The following is an 18,893-nucleotide window of genomic DNA, read 5'->3' as shown; positions in this document are numbered from 1 at the left end:
CGCTTACACAATGAGTCCTTTTAACACATTCACAAACACTTCTTTCTCATAGGAGTCGTCACCGATATGGTCACATATCATTACTTTCAGTTTTGATTGAAGCCTAGTTTCGGGTTAGAAGTAGTAAATATGCAAAAAATTATGTTTTCCATCTAAACGAAAATTTATAGCAAAATTGTTTATAGAGATATAACGGACATAACGCTACTATGATGCTGCCAGATACACACTTTGTGATGTACTCAAGATGAATGGAAGATCGACAGTTATTGGTCTTTTTCACTCGCAAACTTTGAACAAGCGCATCCGTTGAAAAATCATATACATACATTAACTATAGGACATTTTCGATATAGACATGTTTTTTTATAGGGACACAACACCCATTCCTATCATACAAACACTTGAATTTTACCTCGGCTGTGACCGCCTTTACACTAAAAAATTGACTGAGGGCTAAAGCAGTCATTTTCAAAATTAGAGAATTGATTTGGACGGCTAGAGCCGACATGTCTGCGAACGTGTTAAGCCCCAGGTTCTATCCATACATTTTCAAAGCTGGTGGAGTCAATAAAAAAATATTAAAAGCTGAAGAAAAACTAAATTAAAAAAATGGGCAGGAATCTAACCTGCAGCTCAAAGTCGACGAAGAAGATAATTTCCATCAAGTCATTACTCATTCACAATCAAAATTCAAAGGCGGAAGAAAAAAAAACAATTTAAAGTATCAAATAACGTATTTTATTTGTGTTAAATGGGCTAACAAATACCTAAGTATGAATTATGATCGTTCCATAGATGGGTGAGATAGATGGACAATATAATAAATACATTATTAAAAAAAAAACCATATCCATCGGAGCCAAAATTATATTACGAAGGATCAGCCTTCGTTCAGTGTTCTGGAAACAAATATTCACGGACACAATAATTAATTTCAATGCTTAAATACGGAAAGAATATTTGACAGATAAAATACCGTAAACAACAGCTGCCGCTAACACGCTGAGATAAAAAAAATATCACTCAAAGAATCATTAATAAATAATTTGATCAATTTTACTGATATTTTGATATTGTATTCACTTTGTTCACGAGTTGAAGGAAAACGGATTTATAAAAATACTTAAAATCGTAATTCTACGTCTCGTTCTTTAAAGTGAGCGGGTTGAATGTTTATCGGCATTGTGACACACTCGGGTGGTTGGTTTACATCCTCTTGGTGTTGGCGTACGCATACGGCGGTGCGAATGTATTCTCGGGTCCCTCTTCTCCGCTTTCTTCCTCTCCGTCAGACTCAAAGGTGTTGTCAGGAATGTCATAAAGACGGATCATCGGCTTGTTGGGGTCTTTCATTATCAGGTATTTACCTAAAACAAGACAAAGGGTATTGTTAACATTTTTGTGTGTCTCTTTGAAGCAGCAGTCCCGTGATGGCAACGACGAAATGAAAATTGTAAAAAGACAAAAATTGGATCAATCTTTCCTTCTACATAAGGGTAACCACTGCTTGGATTCATTGGGAATATGGCACCCACTACCGGCAAGACGTTGTGGTAGTGGAAGAAAATGGGAGATGGGGAGCGGAACAGGATGGTTGGAAAGTACCTAGTTATTTAGTTTGCCATCGTTTATCATCAACTTGTGAATATCTTGTCATATCACATCCATTTTGATTGCCACATTTTACCAATGCACGGAAAAGCTCCCACAGTAAAAATAGTACAACCTCAATTCGTTAACATGTTGCCGATTTTGGTCACTCCTCGTTTATCAGTTACAGTGAAACACATGTAGGAAGATTTCACGCTTAAGAACTCTTGTTTTTCAGTCCCTTGAAAATCTATATACAGCAGAACACTTAATTTGAAAACCAAGGGACCTCAAAAACCAAATTTCGAAAGAATTTCCAAAAATTCACCAGTTACTTTCCTCAACTGCCCCCTCAAAATCAGAAATTCAAAGTAAATTCTTAAACATTCAACATATTTCCATGTAAATCAAATCCTCGCGACTGGTTTTCAAATTCAGATATTCAAAGTAAATTCTTAAAAATATGACATACGTATTCACATATACATAAATAGAAAAACCGATTTATGGCCTGTCAGATTGAGATTTAAGAAATAATAATACTAATTAGAACGATATATAACTACGTAAATCGAAATTTTACATAGTTTTACTTTCACCAGCGGCCGATTTAACACGCTTAAATATGCACGAGGAATGTCGCACACAGCGAGGGTACGGACTTACTGATATACCAGGCATAGTTTATAATATATATTTTTATGAACAAAGCGAATTTTTACTAATTACATGCACAAATTATCATGTAAAGACTTCATTTTCACTCTGGGGACATTTTTTGACAAAATATTAAAATTACGTGTTTTTTCAAATCATCCCCCGTTCAAATTAACCGGGTTCTACTGCTAGAGAGTTTCAGTACATCAACAAAAGAAAAATGTAATTGTAAAAAGCATTCACTTTGTGGCTCATCATAATTTATAATAAAAACACATAAATTTGTTTTTGACCACGATATATATATCGTGGTCAAAAACAAATTTATATATATCGTGGTCAAAAACAAATTTATGTGTTTTTATTATAAAAGAAAAGTGATTTAATTGGATACTGACCATCCTTCTGCTTCAAGCAGATGTCCACAATACACCTGAGGATGCCCCAGGCGTTGTCCATGGACAGGTTAATCTGGGCGGCCACCTCACTGGGCTTGTATTGCTGGGTGCCCAGGATCACGTGGCGGGACGAGTCACGCACCATGGCGCGGGACACGTAGCCAAACTTTATGTGGTCGGAGCCAGCGAGCAGGGCCTGGAAACAACAATTATCATATTACTTTATTTGTAAGATTGTACCTAAGAGTAATTATTATGAGGCAAGTAACACTGGTACATTGAGTTTTATCCTTTTAACCGCATTTCCGATACATATATACATATCGTCGTTGTGCTTGCAAAATCGGCTATGTGCCAGTTTTCAGCAAAATGTTTTTACAACACCAAAAGTTTCAAAATAATCGGGGAATCGGGCTCAATCTCGGCTATTTGCACAAGTTTAACCGTTATAGCACAATACTCATTCAGACACTTTTGAATACAAAATTTCGCCTGTAAAATTTGGTAAAACTCACAAAGCCGGGTCTAGCAAGCACAACGATGATAAAATAACAGATAACACTCTATTGAAAAGATGATCCTTAAGAATTTATGAAAGAAAACGACATTCAGCGGGCAGTGCTTGAAGATACCAGCCACCAACATGTTTCTCAATAATAATTGTATAATGCATAACTGGTTAGTAGCTGAGTTGACAAATGCGCTAGGAGTGGTGAGTTCAATTCCATTGCTAACCAAATCCTCAGTCATTAAAAATCTTAAGATGGGGCTAACAAGATTTCCGGAGAATGATAATAAAATTGATTTCTTAGTTTGCAAAGCTCTACAAAATCAGAATCGATTAAATTCCATGGCACAATTAATGCACCAACAAGAAACAAGATTGTATTGACCTATGACAAGTTGAATAACATAAAACACTTATATAAACTCACTGATTTACGAGAGGTTCTGTAATCAATACTCAATCAACTGTTACAGTAACCAACATAACATCACACTATTGTTATTCACCAATGCGATCTTCTAGTACCAACCTGAACGGTCCACTTGGCAAGCTTGCAAGCGTTGTTCCTCAGCTCATTGGCGAGCACGGCACCGCGCTGGGTGTCTAGCTTCTGCCGCCACTCCACACCGTTGGCCACCTTCGAGTCCCACTCGTTGAGTGCCTTCACCGTCAGGAATTGGAGTTCCCCGGTCGGAGACTGGACCACGGCGTCATGCTCGCAACGGGCCACGAGAACCTGAAACATTATTTTTAATTGAGTCATTACATAATACATTATTTATTTATTTATTTACGGTTCAAGTACTTCTCAATACAGAATATTTTACAAAAAAATTATATTGTGTAAACCTACTAACAGGTTTTAAATGGACTAATAACTGTTTAAAATTATCATCAATATTTCATCTAGACCGTCCAAACAATGTAAAACTCATATTCCTAACTATAAAATAAATAATTAAGCCTTCAAAAGGGCAAAATAAAGTACAAGAAATTTATAATAATAATAATTTTCATTAGTACTATTGGTTTATACTTGTTTACACTTGTCTAGGTCGTTCGTCGTATCTGGGTAAAGTATTGGTCGTCTCGTGGGCACTTTAGATATCTTATGCATACACCTAAAATCATGTGCTTCAAAAAGAAATAAACTCTCAGAATTCTAAAGTAAATTATAGAATATTGTTATCAAATTCTTACCACTTCGTTATTGAGATCCCATTTCCTGTAACGATAAGCCACAGAAGCAACCTCTCCTTCCTCCTCTTCCGACACAAAGGGATTCGCCTCTGGGAACTTGAAACGGGGCTCACCAGTTCCACTGCGCAGGACCTGACAGAGAAAGAATACATTAATATGGTTTGATTTCACATGTCCACTTTATAATTATTTAATCAGTCATAATATTACATGTCTCAATTCAGTGGGCTTCACATTGTCTTATACACTATTGTAAGTGAAAACATTTGTTAAAAGCCATTATGAATGAACAATAAAAACCTTAGAAATGTTACTTAGCAATGGTATGGAAGCCATCTAGCTCGCCGGTGAAAACCTGCTTTTATATTTATAATAAATAGATCCCCGTCAAAATATTTTAGTTTCTTGTGTAGTGTACACATAGTAATCTACAAATATGATTCTCATAAAATATGAATTTACAGACCCAATAAACATACACGCGAGTCGGGTTGCTTTATTATTTTTTTAACCACAAGAGTGATATTTGCGTTTTCTCTTTGCTTAGAATAAATTCATTCAATATTATTATGAGTATATGTACTAAATGAAAGAAAGACGATCAATCACACAGGATGAATGTTGGTGGAAATGAGTAAAGTTTGATCAGCATCCTGAGGATGTTAATGACCTGCTGGCTGAAGTTGTGGTTGATGAAGGTGGCCTCGAGGGCCAAGTTCCTGGGGTTGTTGAGGGAGCTGCTCTCGTCTGCCGGGGGCTCCACGGAGGTCTCGTTGACCGTTAGTAGATCAAACTCCGTACTGTCACGCTTGTCCATGAAGATCTTATCACCTGGAATACAAAATATGATGTCAGATTCAATTTAATACACCTTCCTATCTCTTTTGTAATATAGATCGCATGAAAGAAATAGTGTTTATTTCTAGACTTGTGTAACTTCTTCTAGTTGGTTATCATCATGACAATTTTCACCTAGCAGACTACAGGATGGAGCAACTCAATTAAACTGCGATCGTCTAGTAATGAGGAGCTGTGTCTTTCTCTACATCAATCATCCCCATGATTATCAGCAGGGTAATCTTGTATTTGACTCTCTTCATGATGTGACAAAGACATTTAAGTTTTCTTCTTCAGTAGTTAAATTTTGCTTTCGAAAAAAGTAAAACATCTTTTACGCATCCACAAGTGCGAGATTGGTTAATTTGGTTGAACTTTCGGGTATTGAACTTATTATATCATCAGATCAGGACTCACCGATTTTCTCAATGACAATATCCCAAGAGTAGTTGGAGCGTGTGCAGCACATGATGGTGGCCAGAATGGTGTCGGTGGCGTACACAGTACCCACACTCTTGGACAGCTTACGGATGATGGGATCGTCGGTGGTGGTTACCTACAAAAGTTATTGAAAAGAGGAGGTGAATTCAAAATTGTTCCCATGATGAGAAAATGATAAAGAGTATTTATGTTTTTACTGGGAGTCAAAATAAATTAATCTTTCTAAAAAAAATATAAGTGTCGCCTATACCGAGGTGTGATGATTCGGGGTATCTAAACTACAAATATTTTGCTCCTCTAATGAACAGGGCATAACTGGAATGTTCCTACTGAGTTGTATACATGACTTGAACGCGCAGAGATGCGTTTTGAGAACTGTTTAGATAAGCTCGTTGAATGAATTGGCAATAATTGTTGTAACAGGACAGCTGTGTGGAATGATGAGCAACAATTTCTTACCGTATGGAAAATCCTATCGATCCTTTGCAGAGGACGTTCATGTTTCAAGTTAACACGATCGTAAGTCTTGTCGTAGTACTCCAGGGTACCACAGCACACAATATCCTCACCTGGGAAATACATATTACTTGTTAGTTGAGCACAAAAATACCTTTAAACCTACAAGAAAAACAAATGAAGGGTGACGTGATATATCAGTGTCGCTTTTCCATTATTTTGAACAGTTCAAATTTTCAACTCTATATGTATTTATTCGGGTTCAAGGAAATTAAGATAGCATCTTAAATCAGTACTCCGCAACCAGTGTGCCGTGGCACACTGGTGTGCCGTGAGCCGGACACAGGTGTGCCGCGAGCCGGACACAGGTGTGCCGCGGTCAAATTCAATGTATTTGACACTTTACAATATATCATTACGTATTTAATACACAATGACAAAATATTTTTCATAATATTGTCTATTTTTGATTGTCTGTCGATACTGTTAAAAGACGTATTCACAATATATTAGGAACACTGATTAGAAAACTGTTATTGGCTGAAAGATTTGCGCTTCAGATCGACAAAACAACCGATATTAAAAATAAAGCACAGTTGATAGCTATCGTAAGTTTCGTTGACGAGGACTTTATTAATGAACATTATTTATTTTGTAAGGAGGTTCAAAACGAACTACCGGTGAAGAAATTAGTAACCGATGATTTCTTCAAAATATATAATATTAAATGGAGCAATTGCATTGCTGTTTGCACGGATGGCGCTGCGGCAATGACGGGTAGTAAAAAGGGTTTTGCCTCTTGTGTAAAACAAAAAATCCAACGTTTCAATTTACACACTGCTGCATACATCGCGAAGCATTGATGGTCAAAAATTTACCAGAGGAACTTTTGAACACGATGAATGAATGCATTAAAATCGTAAACATAATTAAATCAAGAGCCCTAAACTCGCGAATCTTTGGAATACTCTGTGCAGAAATGGGAGCCGAATATGAATCCTTATTGTTTTATACTGAAATTCATTGGCTATCCCGAGGCAAAGTTTTGGCTAGATTGTTTGAGCTTCGTCACGAGGTGCGTGAGTTTCTTTTAAATCAAAATATGCCCAAACTATATCAGCACCTCGATGATAATTACTGGATAGCCAAACTTGCATACATGGCTGATATATTCGAGCATTTGAATGAACTTAATAACAAACTATGGCAGAAAGAGTTGCAAATAGGATGTTTGGAAATGTACCAAAGGACCAACCATGGTACAATTTAAAACAAATAATTAACTGTGGATCTGGCCCAACAAAATTTAAGTATGCTTCAGCAGAAATTTGGTCAGTATTTTTATTCCGTTAATACGAAACAATACGATTGGATTCGAAATCCTTTTGCAACCAATGCAATAAATTCTACAGAAGCACTGCCTCTGCAAATTCGAGAGGAATTTACAGATTTAAATAATGACATGACATTAAAACTTCACTTCTCCGAAGATCCATTACATGTTTTCTGGATTTGCGTTAAAAAAGAATATCCTCGCATTTCCGTCAAAGCATTCCATTTTCAACGACATATTTATGTGAGCAAATTTTTTTTTAACGCTTGTAGTAATTAAAAATGATAAGCGGTCATGCTTAAAAGGTCTTGACCAAAAACTTCGGGTTGCGCTGTTAAAAATCAAGCCGAATATAAAACTTTTGTGTTCATTGAAACAAGCGCAGGTTAATTTAACAATTAATCGCTCATTAATTTATTATTATTTTATAATAATTATTAAGATTGCGTAAAAATAAATATGTTATATATATATGTATGTATGTACACTTTTCAAATAAATAAAAAAAACAAGAAATTATTGTAAAATTTGTGTATCAATTTAATACCTATATATTTTAGCTTTCGGTGTGCCGCGGAATTCTAGGAAGAAATTTGGTGTGTCGTAGGTGAGAAAAGGTTGCGGAGCACTGTCTTAAATAATCATTTTATCAGAAGAACACCTTTATTAAGAAAATCGAAAGAGGTTTAACAAATTTTAAGAATGCAGAGCATTTTTTTAGAGAAGTAGCTGTTCGTTTTTCCACTCAAGTCCTTTTTAAAAAATCGATTTTTCTTTATGGTTGGAACAGTTTTTTTCTCTACTTCCCGAGATGGGTATGTATTAATTATTATTTTTTTGATAAATTAATGTTTTTAAGACAAGATTTTATTTATGCATAGCACAAAGGATAACAATTATTTTTATAAGCAATAATTGTTCGCCTGAAACACTCATCCACATTGAAAAATCTCCTGATAAAAATACATGACGCCTAAAAAAAAAAAAAAAAATGTAACAAGCAGTAATTGTTGAATGAAACACTAGCATATATTGAATAATTTCGCGGGTAAGAGATAAGCCTCCATAGCTCAGTGGTCAGAGCTTTCGACCGGAAATCGAAGGGACACGGGTTCGAGTCCCGTTGGCGTCATGTATTTTTTATCAGGAGATTTTTCAATGTGGATGAGTGTTTCAGGCGAACAATTATTGCTTATAAAAATAATTGTTATCCTTTGTGCTATGCATAAATAAAATCTTGTCTTAAAAACATTAATTTATCACAAAAATAATAATTAATATTTGACAAGTTCAAGTATTTCACCTAAAAATGTAGACAATTTGTCTCAACGCCATCTAGTGAGAGAGTTAGCACTTACAATGCCTTTCTCATAAAAAATAAAGTTGGTTGTTCTCAGGTGAAAAGAAAAAATGTAACAAGCAGTAATTGTTGAATGAAACACTAGCATATATTGAATAATTTCGCGGGTAAGAGATAAGCCTCCATAGCTCAGTGGTCAGAGCTTTCGACCGGAAATCGAAGGGACACGGGTTCGAGTCCCGTTGGCGTCATGTATTTTTTATCAGGAGATTTTTCAATGTGGATGAGTGTTTCAGGCGAACAATTATTGCTTATAAAAATAATTGTTATCCTTTGTGCTATGCATAAATAAAATCTTGTCTTAAAAACATTAATTTATCACAAAAATAATAATTAATATTTGACAAGTTCAAGTATTTCACCTAAAAATGTAGACAATTTGTCTCAACGCCATCTAGTGAGAGAGTTTAGCACTTACAATGCCTTTCTCATATAAAATAAAGTTGGTAGTTCTCAGGTGAAAAGAAGAAAAAATGTAACAAGCAGTAATTGTTGAATGAAACACTAGCATATATTGAATAATTTCGCGGGTAAGAGATAAGCCTCCATAGCTCAGTGGTCAGAGCTTTCGACCGGAAATCGAAGGGACACGGGTTCGAGTCCCGTTGGCGTCATGTATTTTTTATCAGGAGATTTTTCAATGTGGATGAGTGTTTCAGGCGAACAATTATTGCTTATAAAAATAATGGGTATGTATCACTGAAATCAGTAAACATCACTGATAAACCGAAATACACACAAGTTTAAAAATTTAGCATCAGCACATCAAGAGTTAATGGCATTTCTGTTTTTCTGGGATCTGATGAAGCATGGTTATTACAGCGATTTGAATTGAAAGATTGGTTCGCCGAGAATTTATGATGCTTAAGTACATTCTTCACGACATAGGACTACCTAAAATTTAACCAGATCCTTAGGAGCTCCCACCCACTTCTCATAAGGATCAGCCTATCTCATCTGTGGGTGATTTAAGTAGCTATGTATGTATAAAATCAAATATTACCATCTTTAACAGCTGGCAGAGACAGCTTAGCCAGCCGCAGGAAGTCCATCTCCTCGATGGTGACCCAGTCCGGTCGCACCGTGACAGATGCATCCCTGATCTTGTGCGGGGCCCCCCTCTGTCCCCAGCGCTTGCCTCTCTTCTGGTCGCGCGGCTTGCCTTTGTTGCCCATGGGTCCGGCGCCTCCTTGGCCGCGCCCACCCCTGCCGCCGCGCATTTGCCTTTGGTTGCCGCGGAAACGCCCACGCTGGTATGGGGGCTTTTGTTCGCGCGTCGTGTCCACCAGGTGGAAGGTCGACTCGTCTTCTTCATGGTAATAGGCGTACTGACTTCCACTGCCAAACTGAGAGGCGTACTTGTCTGAAAATGGAATGAAGACTTAGGTACATAGCATACGTTGTTAGTATTTTGAGGTTAGTAGGGAGTAAAGTCATGGGGTTTCTGTTTCAAACGTCCAGTTGGCCTCCCCAGAAAAATTTGAAAGCAACTCCAGAGCTTGTGTTTAAAGAGGCTAGGTCTGCAATGGCCGGAAGCCACTGAAACAGCCCATAAAATAGACACCTTGTCAAAGTAACTGGTTCCCAAAAAAGTGATATTGATGTCACTTGAAACATAAGCATTATTTGTTGGAAGTTTTTAAACTGTGTGAAATAATAGAATATTGAAAAACAGCCCTTAAATGGATTTTTCACAAAAATGGTATTGTATAAAAATACTCACTCATAAAATAGTATTTTAGGAAACGGCCTTGAAAATTAAAGATGCAGGATGTAATCTTTTTTTTAAATGTAACAGTACATAGACAAATTAACATTGATTTCGGATTAGGTTTCAGAATATTTAAGTGATTCCTTATAATTTTAAATTAAACAAGGCAAAACTACAGACTTTTCATCAAATTTTAAATGTGTTACACAATGTTCACTATACCGAGCTGATTGTTGAAAACATTAATGATAGACAGCGGTTTTAATGATAGACAGCGGTTCTATTATTAGAATTAACACCACAGTTTTTTTTCCACGTAATACACATCGGAACGATTTCGAAGGCGTAATAAATAAATACAATGTATAATAGATACGAAATAAAGAAAGTAGCGAGCAAATATCACATATAACCCCAATGTTTACATGCTTCAAGAAACATTAGAGATCGTAAATGATAGGAAAAAGCAGTAACCTAGTGAAGATAAGACACAGTGAACACAAAAAATATGAACATAATATTAATTCGCAACTCATAGCATCCACGTATAACGAATGAGGTTAAGTTTTCGAATAGCAATATGGCCATATTTGACATTTACACATTGCACGAAACTTTGAGGTTTGGGACGTAATATAATAAAGCACTTTTCAATTACAAATTTAGAAAAACATAAGTAAATATGTAGTCGGAGAACGCACTGGCATATTTCTTATCTTGAACAGCGGTCCAGTCGCTGATTTTGCCTAGCCGGTCTCCTTTGCTGAAGGGTTGGTAGGGCATATCTCTGAACTGGTCCAACATTTCACAGGGCCCCCATCCGAAAGGATTGTCCTGGATCACGGGGGCCACAAAGGTAACGAATTCTTCGTTCGGTTCCGTCATCTTCACAAATTTATCGCAAATTTGTGAAAATACAACTCATTGACAGTAGTTTACAAAACTGCCACACCACGAGAACACAACCGGAAAGGCGGTTTCCATAGAAATTGCAGGTTACAAGTCATAGATATGCTTGGTTATAGACGTGGGCTCATTCATCACTGATGCACTAGTAAGTGTAGGCACTAATATTAAATACCAACTCGGACATTTTTTTCATTGAAGTTAGATTTTATTAGATATTAAATTAAATTAAATTTTTATTCTCTTGGAGTGCTGCTGCAAAATTTTCGCCGTCGCCATCTAATACTATTTTAGTCAGAACATACTTGTTTTTTGTAAAATTATGTTTTTGTGAATTGTACCGTCTCACCAGATAATGTTTTTATAAATTAATTTATAAAAATAGTATATAATCTACTATACGTAGTTTCTCCAGAATAGCTAGTAATATTTGTAGAAATTTTTTTAAACGTATCCTTAGCCTCTTAAACGTCAGCTTATCCTAAATTTAAAAAGTAATTTCTCTGAACAGAACTAGCTACTCTGGGGAACTACGTACAGTAGATTATATACTCATTTTATAATAAAATATTATCACATTAACTGGTAAGAAAGTACTATTTCCAAAAAAAAATCATTTTGCAAAAAACAAGTATGTTATGACGAGAATAGAATCAGATCTCAGCTCTCTGGGAAAATTTTGTGTCGGCACGCCAAGAATTGATACGCTGGCGTTTAAGAGCTCTTCTAAACTACGCAATGGATAGGGTTTTCAATATCATTAAGAAAATTTCTTCCGGAAGGTTTATGTATACAGGGTGTATCGGCACGTAACCGACAAACTTTAACCAGCTTTTCCTTAGCACATTTGGAGTAAAAAATGTTATGGGCACTTTACTGTCCGGTAACATTTTTTTTTTTACATTGCTAACGCCGGCTAAACCTTTTAAGACCAAAATAACCAAACCAAAATCTTAAAAAAAGCCTACAGAAAAGTCCACGATGGTACATCTATCTCCTGTACATGTCTATCTAATAAGGATAATCCACAGCGGCGACGGATACACGTACTAAATAAAGTTACTAAAATAAAGTTGCTATCCGCGTCTGTCTGTTGGTGCGCTTAGTTCTTCTAAATTACCCAATGAATTTTGATAGGGTTTTCACCATCATTTAGGGAATTGCATATTATATTTATAGAAAGTAGAGAAAAGTCAATCAACGCCGGGTGCACGTCAGCTAGTAAATCTTTCAAGAGTATTCTCGAATTTTCTGGAACCTTCTAGACTCGCCGAAACACTCTGCCACTCAGTTTCTTCCTTCTACCTTCTAGAACCTTCTTGAACTTTCTCCTTCCAGAACCTTAGAGCATTCAAGAACCTTCATGAACTTTCTGGAACCTTCCAGACTCACTGACACAGTCGGCGGACCCATCCTGAAATAATCTGAAACATTCGCGACCATCCCATAACAAAGCACAATTTCGTCACCCACTCCCACCCACGCTCCGCCACCCCCACCAAACTATTTTATTTTCGATGTGACACCAAGGGCTATCTACCACCATTACCACCGGCGGATGGCAGTGGCTGGCTGTGAAGAAAATTAGGCGGCTTGAGAAACACGGATTTCTTTTTATAATATATATTAGATTACATATTTTACACCTTGCTGATTGGTAAGTAATAAACTACGTATTACCTATCTAACTACGAGTCTATGATGAATATTATAAATAAAATTTTTACAGCTTCAGGAATAGAAAGTAATAGTCAGAATAAACTAGAAATATTTACATTCGAGCTGACGTGTATCCGGCGTTGCTCAGGGTTGTGAACAGGGCCCTCTCAGGCCATGAATGGGGCCCATGGGCATACTGAGTTTGGCGCCCCCTTTAATAATAATAATTAGTGGATAGGATTGGATTTGTATAGGCCGTTTTCTTGAGAAAATCACCTCAAGGGCGCTCAACAACTTAGTATATACATTTAATGTATTCCTATGACTTAGGCTTATAACTTTGAAAGGAAAACAATAAACCACATTTGTTCTATTATTATATTAAAAGGGTTCGTGCAAGATAGTGCTGTGTCACCCAATCGTGATTTGAAGATAAATATGAACATTTTAAAGTTTAAAATAATTGAAAAAATTCAATGCCATCATAATTTTGAATTGTGTATTATATATTATTATAAAATATTCTTTTGCATTTGGAAAGAGCAAATAAAAATAAATAAATATATTGTTAAGTCTAGACTTCTAAAAAATTGCGAATACCGCACATTGGTCCCATTTCTTCAAAAACCTCAGAACCTGTGGAACTGTGGCATCCCCACTGAATAAGTGATGAGAGGGAAAGTAGTAGAAAATTAGTTATAACTCTCACAAAGACGCGGAAAAGCGCCACAGCCGGGGCAGCTGCCCCCCCCTGCCACCCCAGTCCAACCCCCTGCCTATGCCCATGGATCCTGTCGTCTAAACAACCGATGAAAACCCAAAGTGGCAGATAAAGTTCTCCAAACTAATACATTAGAGCTATTATTATAAATTATTCTCTTTTGTAAAATATTAAGCCGGTCTTGCTTTTGAAATGTCCCCTTTCAGAGAAATGACTGCTTTGACTGACAAAGCGAAAAATGAGCTTAGAAATGAGAACGGATTCACAAAGGCCTGTGTAAAAGCCTACGAGAGGATCTATATGTTTATTATAATATGATCCCGTTTTAACTTTTTCGATGAATTTAATTATTCAAGTATTTTTCTTGGATTAATGTGTCGAGTTACCACTGCCGGAAAAAAACATTTTGTTCAGCACATTTCTGGTGGAGATCGTATCTCAACGGCATGGAAAATATAATTATGCTAAAAATCCCCGTGTTAACATACATGGTAGACAGGTACAACTGATTAAAATGATTGATAAAATAATTGATAAAAATTTTGAAAATCGTGTTGATTTTGCCAATTGTAGTTTTCTACTTTGTCGGCCAAATACTCTAAAGTTCGTGAAAACTAAGGTTGAGGAGTTACAAACCATTGAAAAAATAAATACAACCTAAGGCGGCAACGCCAGACCGTTTCCATGGTCATTATTCAGTGGCTTGACAATTTATTTAATATGTGCTGAGCACATATAAAAAAAGTGAATACCGCACAAGAGTCCCAACTGCTCCCGACCCAGCCCAACCGTCTGCAGCCAGTGGGACCATGACCATGGCATCCCCAATTGGGGTAGTTATCTTGTGAAGCTAGGGTAGTGAGGAGGAGAAGGGGATGGGCCATAAAACCATATTTTATTTTATTTTAAAAAGATAGATAAAAATTCCCGGGTTACGAATAACCAGACGAAATTTTTTTTTTTTTTTAAATGTTGCTTGTGTTTTGATGGTGGACTTAGCCAGTTAAGGAATTGAACACATTACGCCTGGGTGGGACCCAAACGCGATGTCAACTCAGCCACCGACCGAGCAGCGTATATCGAATTCTCATTTATTGCGTTACTAAAATCTGTTTGACCGTGCTCGGGAAATCGGTATAAAACCATCAGGAGTTACGCCTGTCAATCCGATATTGTAACGTTATCGATTTCACTGTAAAGTTTTACATAGAATTGTCCACAAATATTTCCCTCGGGATAAGAGATCTATGAAACGACGTAAATTAGACACCTAAATCTTTCTGCATTTTATTTAATTTCAAATATTTCTTTGAAAAAAAAATGTACCTAATCATATTGATAATTTTGTCTACCTACAGACTTGACGTTTCATCCTTGCTCATACAAATTTAAAGAAATAAACGCAAATAAAGCTATACTAAAGCAATAAAAAGTGCAGAATACATTGATTTCGCGATCGTGCGTTGTTTGTGCGTTTTTAAACTAAAAAAAAGTGACTCTGTGCTCTATTTCATTGTTTGTGAAAAAAAGACAATAAGACACAACAATTTAGTGAATTAAACAATTAATAAACAATGAAACATAACGAAATTTAAAGTTTATCCTAAATATCTAGAACTTTAATAAAAACGGTGTTTTTTACTTTAAAAAAAAATGAATCCAAATCAATTCATGGATTTTGCGAAGGAGGCAGATGCTCAGATGATTTATTGAATTGTGTTCAAGATAAAGTGAATAAATTTAATAAAGAACAAATTTACTTAATTACAACGAAAACAAGTGCTATATTAAACTGGATGGGACATCTAACTCTTCAGTTATCTGAAGCAAAGGAAAAAATAATCGAACCAACATTTGGATACGGGAAAGTAGCTGAAAACCAAAATAAAATATTGAAAAGTGATTACAAATTAATAGTTTCATCGAACAATGCTGAGGAATCTTCAGAAAATATACAAAATAAAATCAGGAAGAAAATTAACTTAAGTAAGATTGGTGCCAAAGTGATTGGTGTTAATGCGATATCTAAAAATAGAATACTTATAAAATGTTCGACAAAGTACGATGCCGAAAAAATGAGTAACGCTATTGGAGACGAGTTCAAAGACATCAGTACCACAGAAATTAAAAATAAAAGACCAACTATAATACTTAAGGGCATTGCTAATCACTATAATAAGGATGATATTATAAAAGATATAATCGAACAAAATGAAGATATCAAGGATGTGATGAAAGATAAACCAGAAATTGAGATGACGTTAAAAAAGATCTTGAAAAACAAATATAATAACACATCTAATTACATAATAGAAGTTAGTACTGAAATAAGAAGAAGGATAGTATATACCGGTAAAATCTATGTGGGATACCAGAGAATACATGTAGAGGATGCCCATCCTCTAGTGCAGAGGTTCCCATAGTGGTCTATATAGACCCCCAGGGGTCGATAACGGCTTGCTGGGAGTCTACATCAGCGAAAAAAAAATTTGGGGGTCCACGAGATTCAAATGGGGGTAAATACGAGCGGACCCCCATTTACCTTAAGTCAACATTTAGGAGTTCCGTGGATGACACAATACACCTAACACAAATAACATAGTTACGTAATACTAATAATAGACTGAGAAATAACTTATTGGATATTTGAATTTTTATATTTCGTAAAGTTGTTTAATGAGATGTATAAGTAAAATTATACGTTCCCTTTCTCATCAGTATTAATATATTGAAGCAAAACATTGCACATCGGAAGCTGCGAATTTTTCTAGATTCCCAACTTGTTTTTGAAAAACGTCCAGGGTAATAATGACGTTCAACATTTAGATGTACTTCACACAGACTTCAAAACTAAGTTTGAGGACATTTTGACTGTGGAAGTGGAATGTTGAAGAATCAGATATCATATGACAAGAAGAACTGATCGGAATAAGCGCTAACAAAGAACTTAAGGGGCAGTTCTGTAGGGCCAGCTACAGAAAGAAATTCCCGTTGCTTATCCTGCTTCATTTTCATTTGGTGTAATACCTCACAAGGGTGCCCCTGTCTGCACAATGCAAAAACAGAGCAACTATACCGCCACCCGGTTGTAGGGCAGGCAAGGGAAGGGAATCTTTTTACTAAGAAAATAAATGATTATCACATGGGACGTTAATAGTTTTATGAAAATTCAATATTCGGCAGGCAGGGGGTCTACGGAAAAAAATATATTTGGCAAGTGGTCTACGGGGCAAAAAAGTTTGGGAACCTCTGCTCTAGTGCAATGCTATCACTGCCTGGGCTTTGGACATACTTCTGTCAGGTGTCTTCATAAAGAAAAGGACAAACCATTGTGTACACACTGTGCTGGTGATCATTCCTACAAAGGTTGTGCTAACAAAGATAAAGGAACCTAAATGTAAAAAATGTGATAAAAAAAATAAAAAAATGAACTGGAATATTGACATCAGGAATTCTGCAAACGATAAAACGAAATGTATCGTGTATAAAAAAATGAGCTCTTTAGCAAAAGAAAAAATAGAATATTTAATAGAAATAAGATTAAACCTCTCCCAAAGTAGATATAGTGTTATTACATTTTATTACATAAATATTGTTATAAAAATTATAAAAGGTCACAAATTAACTAGCAAAAATAACATTATTATAATATATTATTTTTTGAATAGTAATATCATAACGTCAACAACATTTTTTTGTTTACTTAAACATGCATTTATTCACTGTGTACTATATTTCACATTCATAATTATAAAAACAACTTTTAAAAAAATCTTAAAATATGACAAATATTTTGAAATAACACTAGATGTGAACATACAGAAATACAGAATATCAAATATATAGATAAGAAATTTCAAGAAATGAGTGAACTCTTTATTAAATCAATTAAAGAACAATTCAAAAACGAATTAACCGACCTCAAAACATCGATTGTCTTCTGCTGTGCTAAAATTGACGATTATGAAGCTAAAGTCAAAACCCTTGATTGTGAAATAATAACCCTGAATGAACGTGTAAAGATGTTAGAATTCAAAAACAATCTAAGGGATCAATGGGACAGATCCTGTAACATTGAAATCAGTGGAGTCCCGACCTCAGAAAAAGAGAATCTAAACGATATTGTTGGCAATATATCCCAAAAAGTAGGATTCCCCATAAAAAGAGAAGACGTTGATTTCATCCATAGAGTTCGCCAATGGCCTAGGTCAACGGCAACTCCCAAAGTCACACCCACACCTACATCTACGTCCAAAATTATTCTACGTCTCCTTCGGCGAGATTATAAGGATGCTTTGCTGACAGCTGCTCGACGCCACCGGACCCTGACTTCAGCAGATATTGGTCTTCCAGGAGCAGCCATGCGCATATTCCTCAACGACCACCTCACGCCTTCTAACAAGCTACTGATGAAGAAAGCCAGGGAAATTAAAGCTGAAAAACAATATCATTATCTGTGGACAACAAACTGCAATATATTTATGAGAAAAAGTGACAGCTCTCCTGTCATTCGAATTTCCTCTGAGGCAGATATAAGCAAAATAGCATGACTCTCTATAAATACCGTAATAATTTCACTTATATTATTCAAACAAAATCTTTTTTCTTTTCATTTAGTTTCGCATTTTAATTTTATTTCACTTAAATTATCTAAACAAAGTATTTTTTTCTTTTCATTTAGTTTCGCATTTAATATTATTAAGTCGCACACAGAACTTAAACTATACTTCATTTTTTATATACTAATTGTCAGTAAACAAACTACTTTCAATCAGATTATGGCATGCTATACATCTCGTGAGGTATTGAATCTGCATCGAACACTTTTTATCTATATGAATCGAATTCACATACTTACTTCATCATACCATTATTATTATTTTTATTATGGAAAATGTTTTTTTCTGTTATTTTATCTGTGTAATACAATATGGCTTCCTTAACTATATATTATCAAAACGTACGAGAATTGCGCACAAAGACGCATGATTTTCTAAGGGCTGTTCTAAACAATGACTTTGATATTATCTGTATTTCAGAAACTTGGCTTCTCGATAATATTTGTGATCCGGAGATTTTTGACGGCAGATATAATGTTTTTAGACGTGACAGA

General features: G+C 35.6%; 1 protein-coding gene across 1 annotated transcript; it reads right to left on the bottom strand.

Moving 5' to 3' along the window:
* Nucleotides 1-718: 718 nt before the first annotated feature.
* eIF3d1 (eukaryotic translation initiation factor 3 subunit d1) lies at nucleotides 719-11,479 on the bottom strand. Its single transcript, XM_089637774.1, has 9 exons — nucleotides 11,196-11,479; nucleotides 9,787-10,146; nucleotides 6,094-6,203; nucleotides 5,611-5,749; nucleotides 5,027-5,187; nucleotides 4,357-4,488; nucleotides 3,686-3,892; nucleotides 2,649-2,844; nucleotides 719-1,370 (listed from the first exon to the last, which is right to left on the bottom strand). Exons 1-9 carry the CDS (start codon nucleotides 11,377-11,379, stop codon nucleotides 1,210-1,212), a joined length of 1,650 nt encoding a protein of 549 aa, XP_089493900.1. The 5' UTR covers nucleotides 11,380-11,479; the 3' UTR covers nucleotides 719-1,209.
* Between the last annotated feature and the right edge of the window lie 7,414 nt (nucleotides 11,480-18,893).

The sequence above is a fragment of the Hesperophylax consimilis genome, chromosome 12, assembly GCF_061612785.1.
Source record: "Hesperophylax consimilis isolate HC1 chromosome 12, BYU_Hcon_1.0, whole genome shotgun sequence".
Lineage (NCBI taxonomy): Eukaryota > Metazoa > Arthropoda > Insecta > Trichoptera > Limnephilidae > Hesperophylax > Hesperophylax consimilis.
The sequence above is the reverse complement of the archived record's forward strand: the minus strand, read 5'-3'. Positions and strand labels throughout refer to the sequence as shown.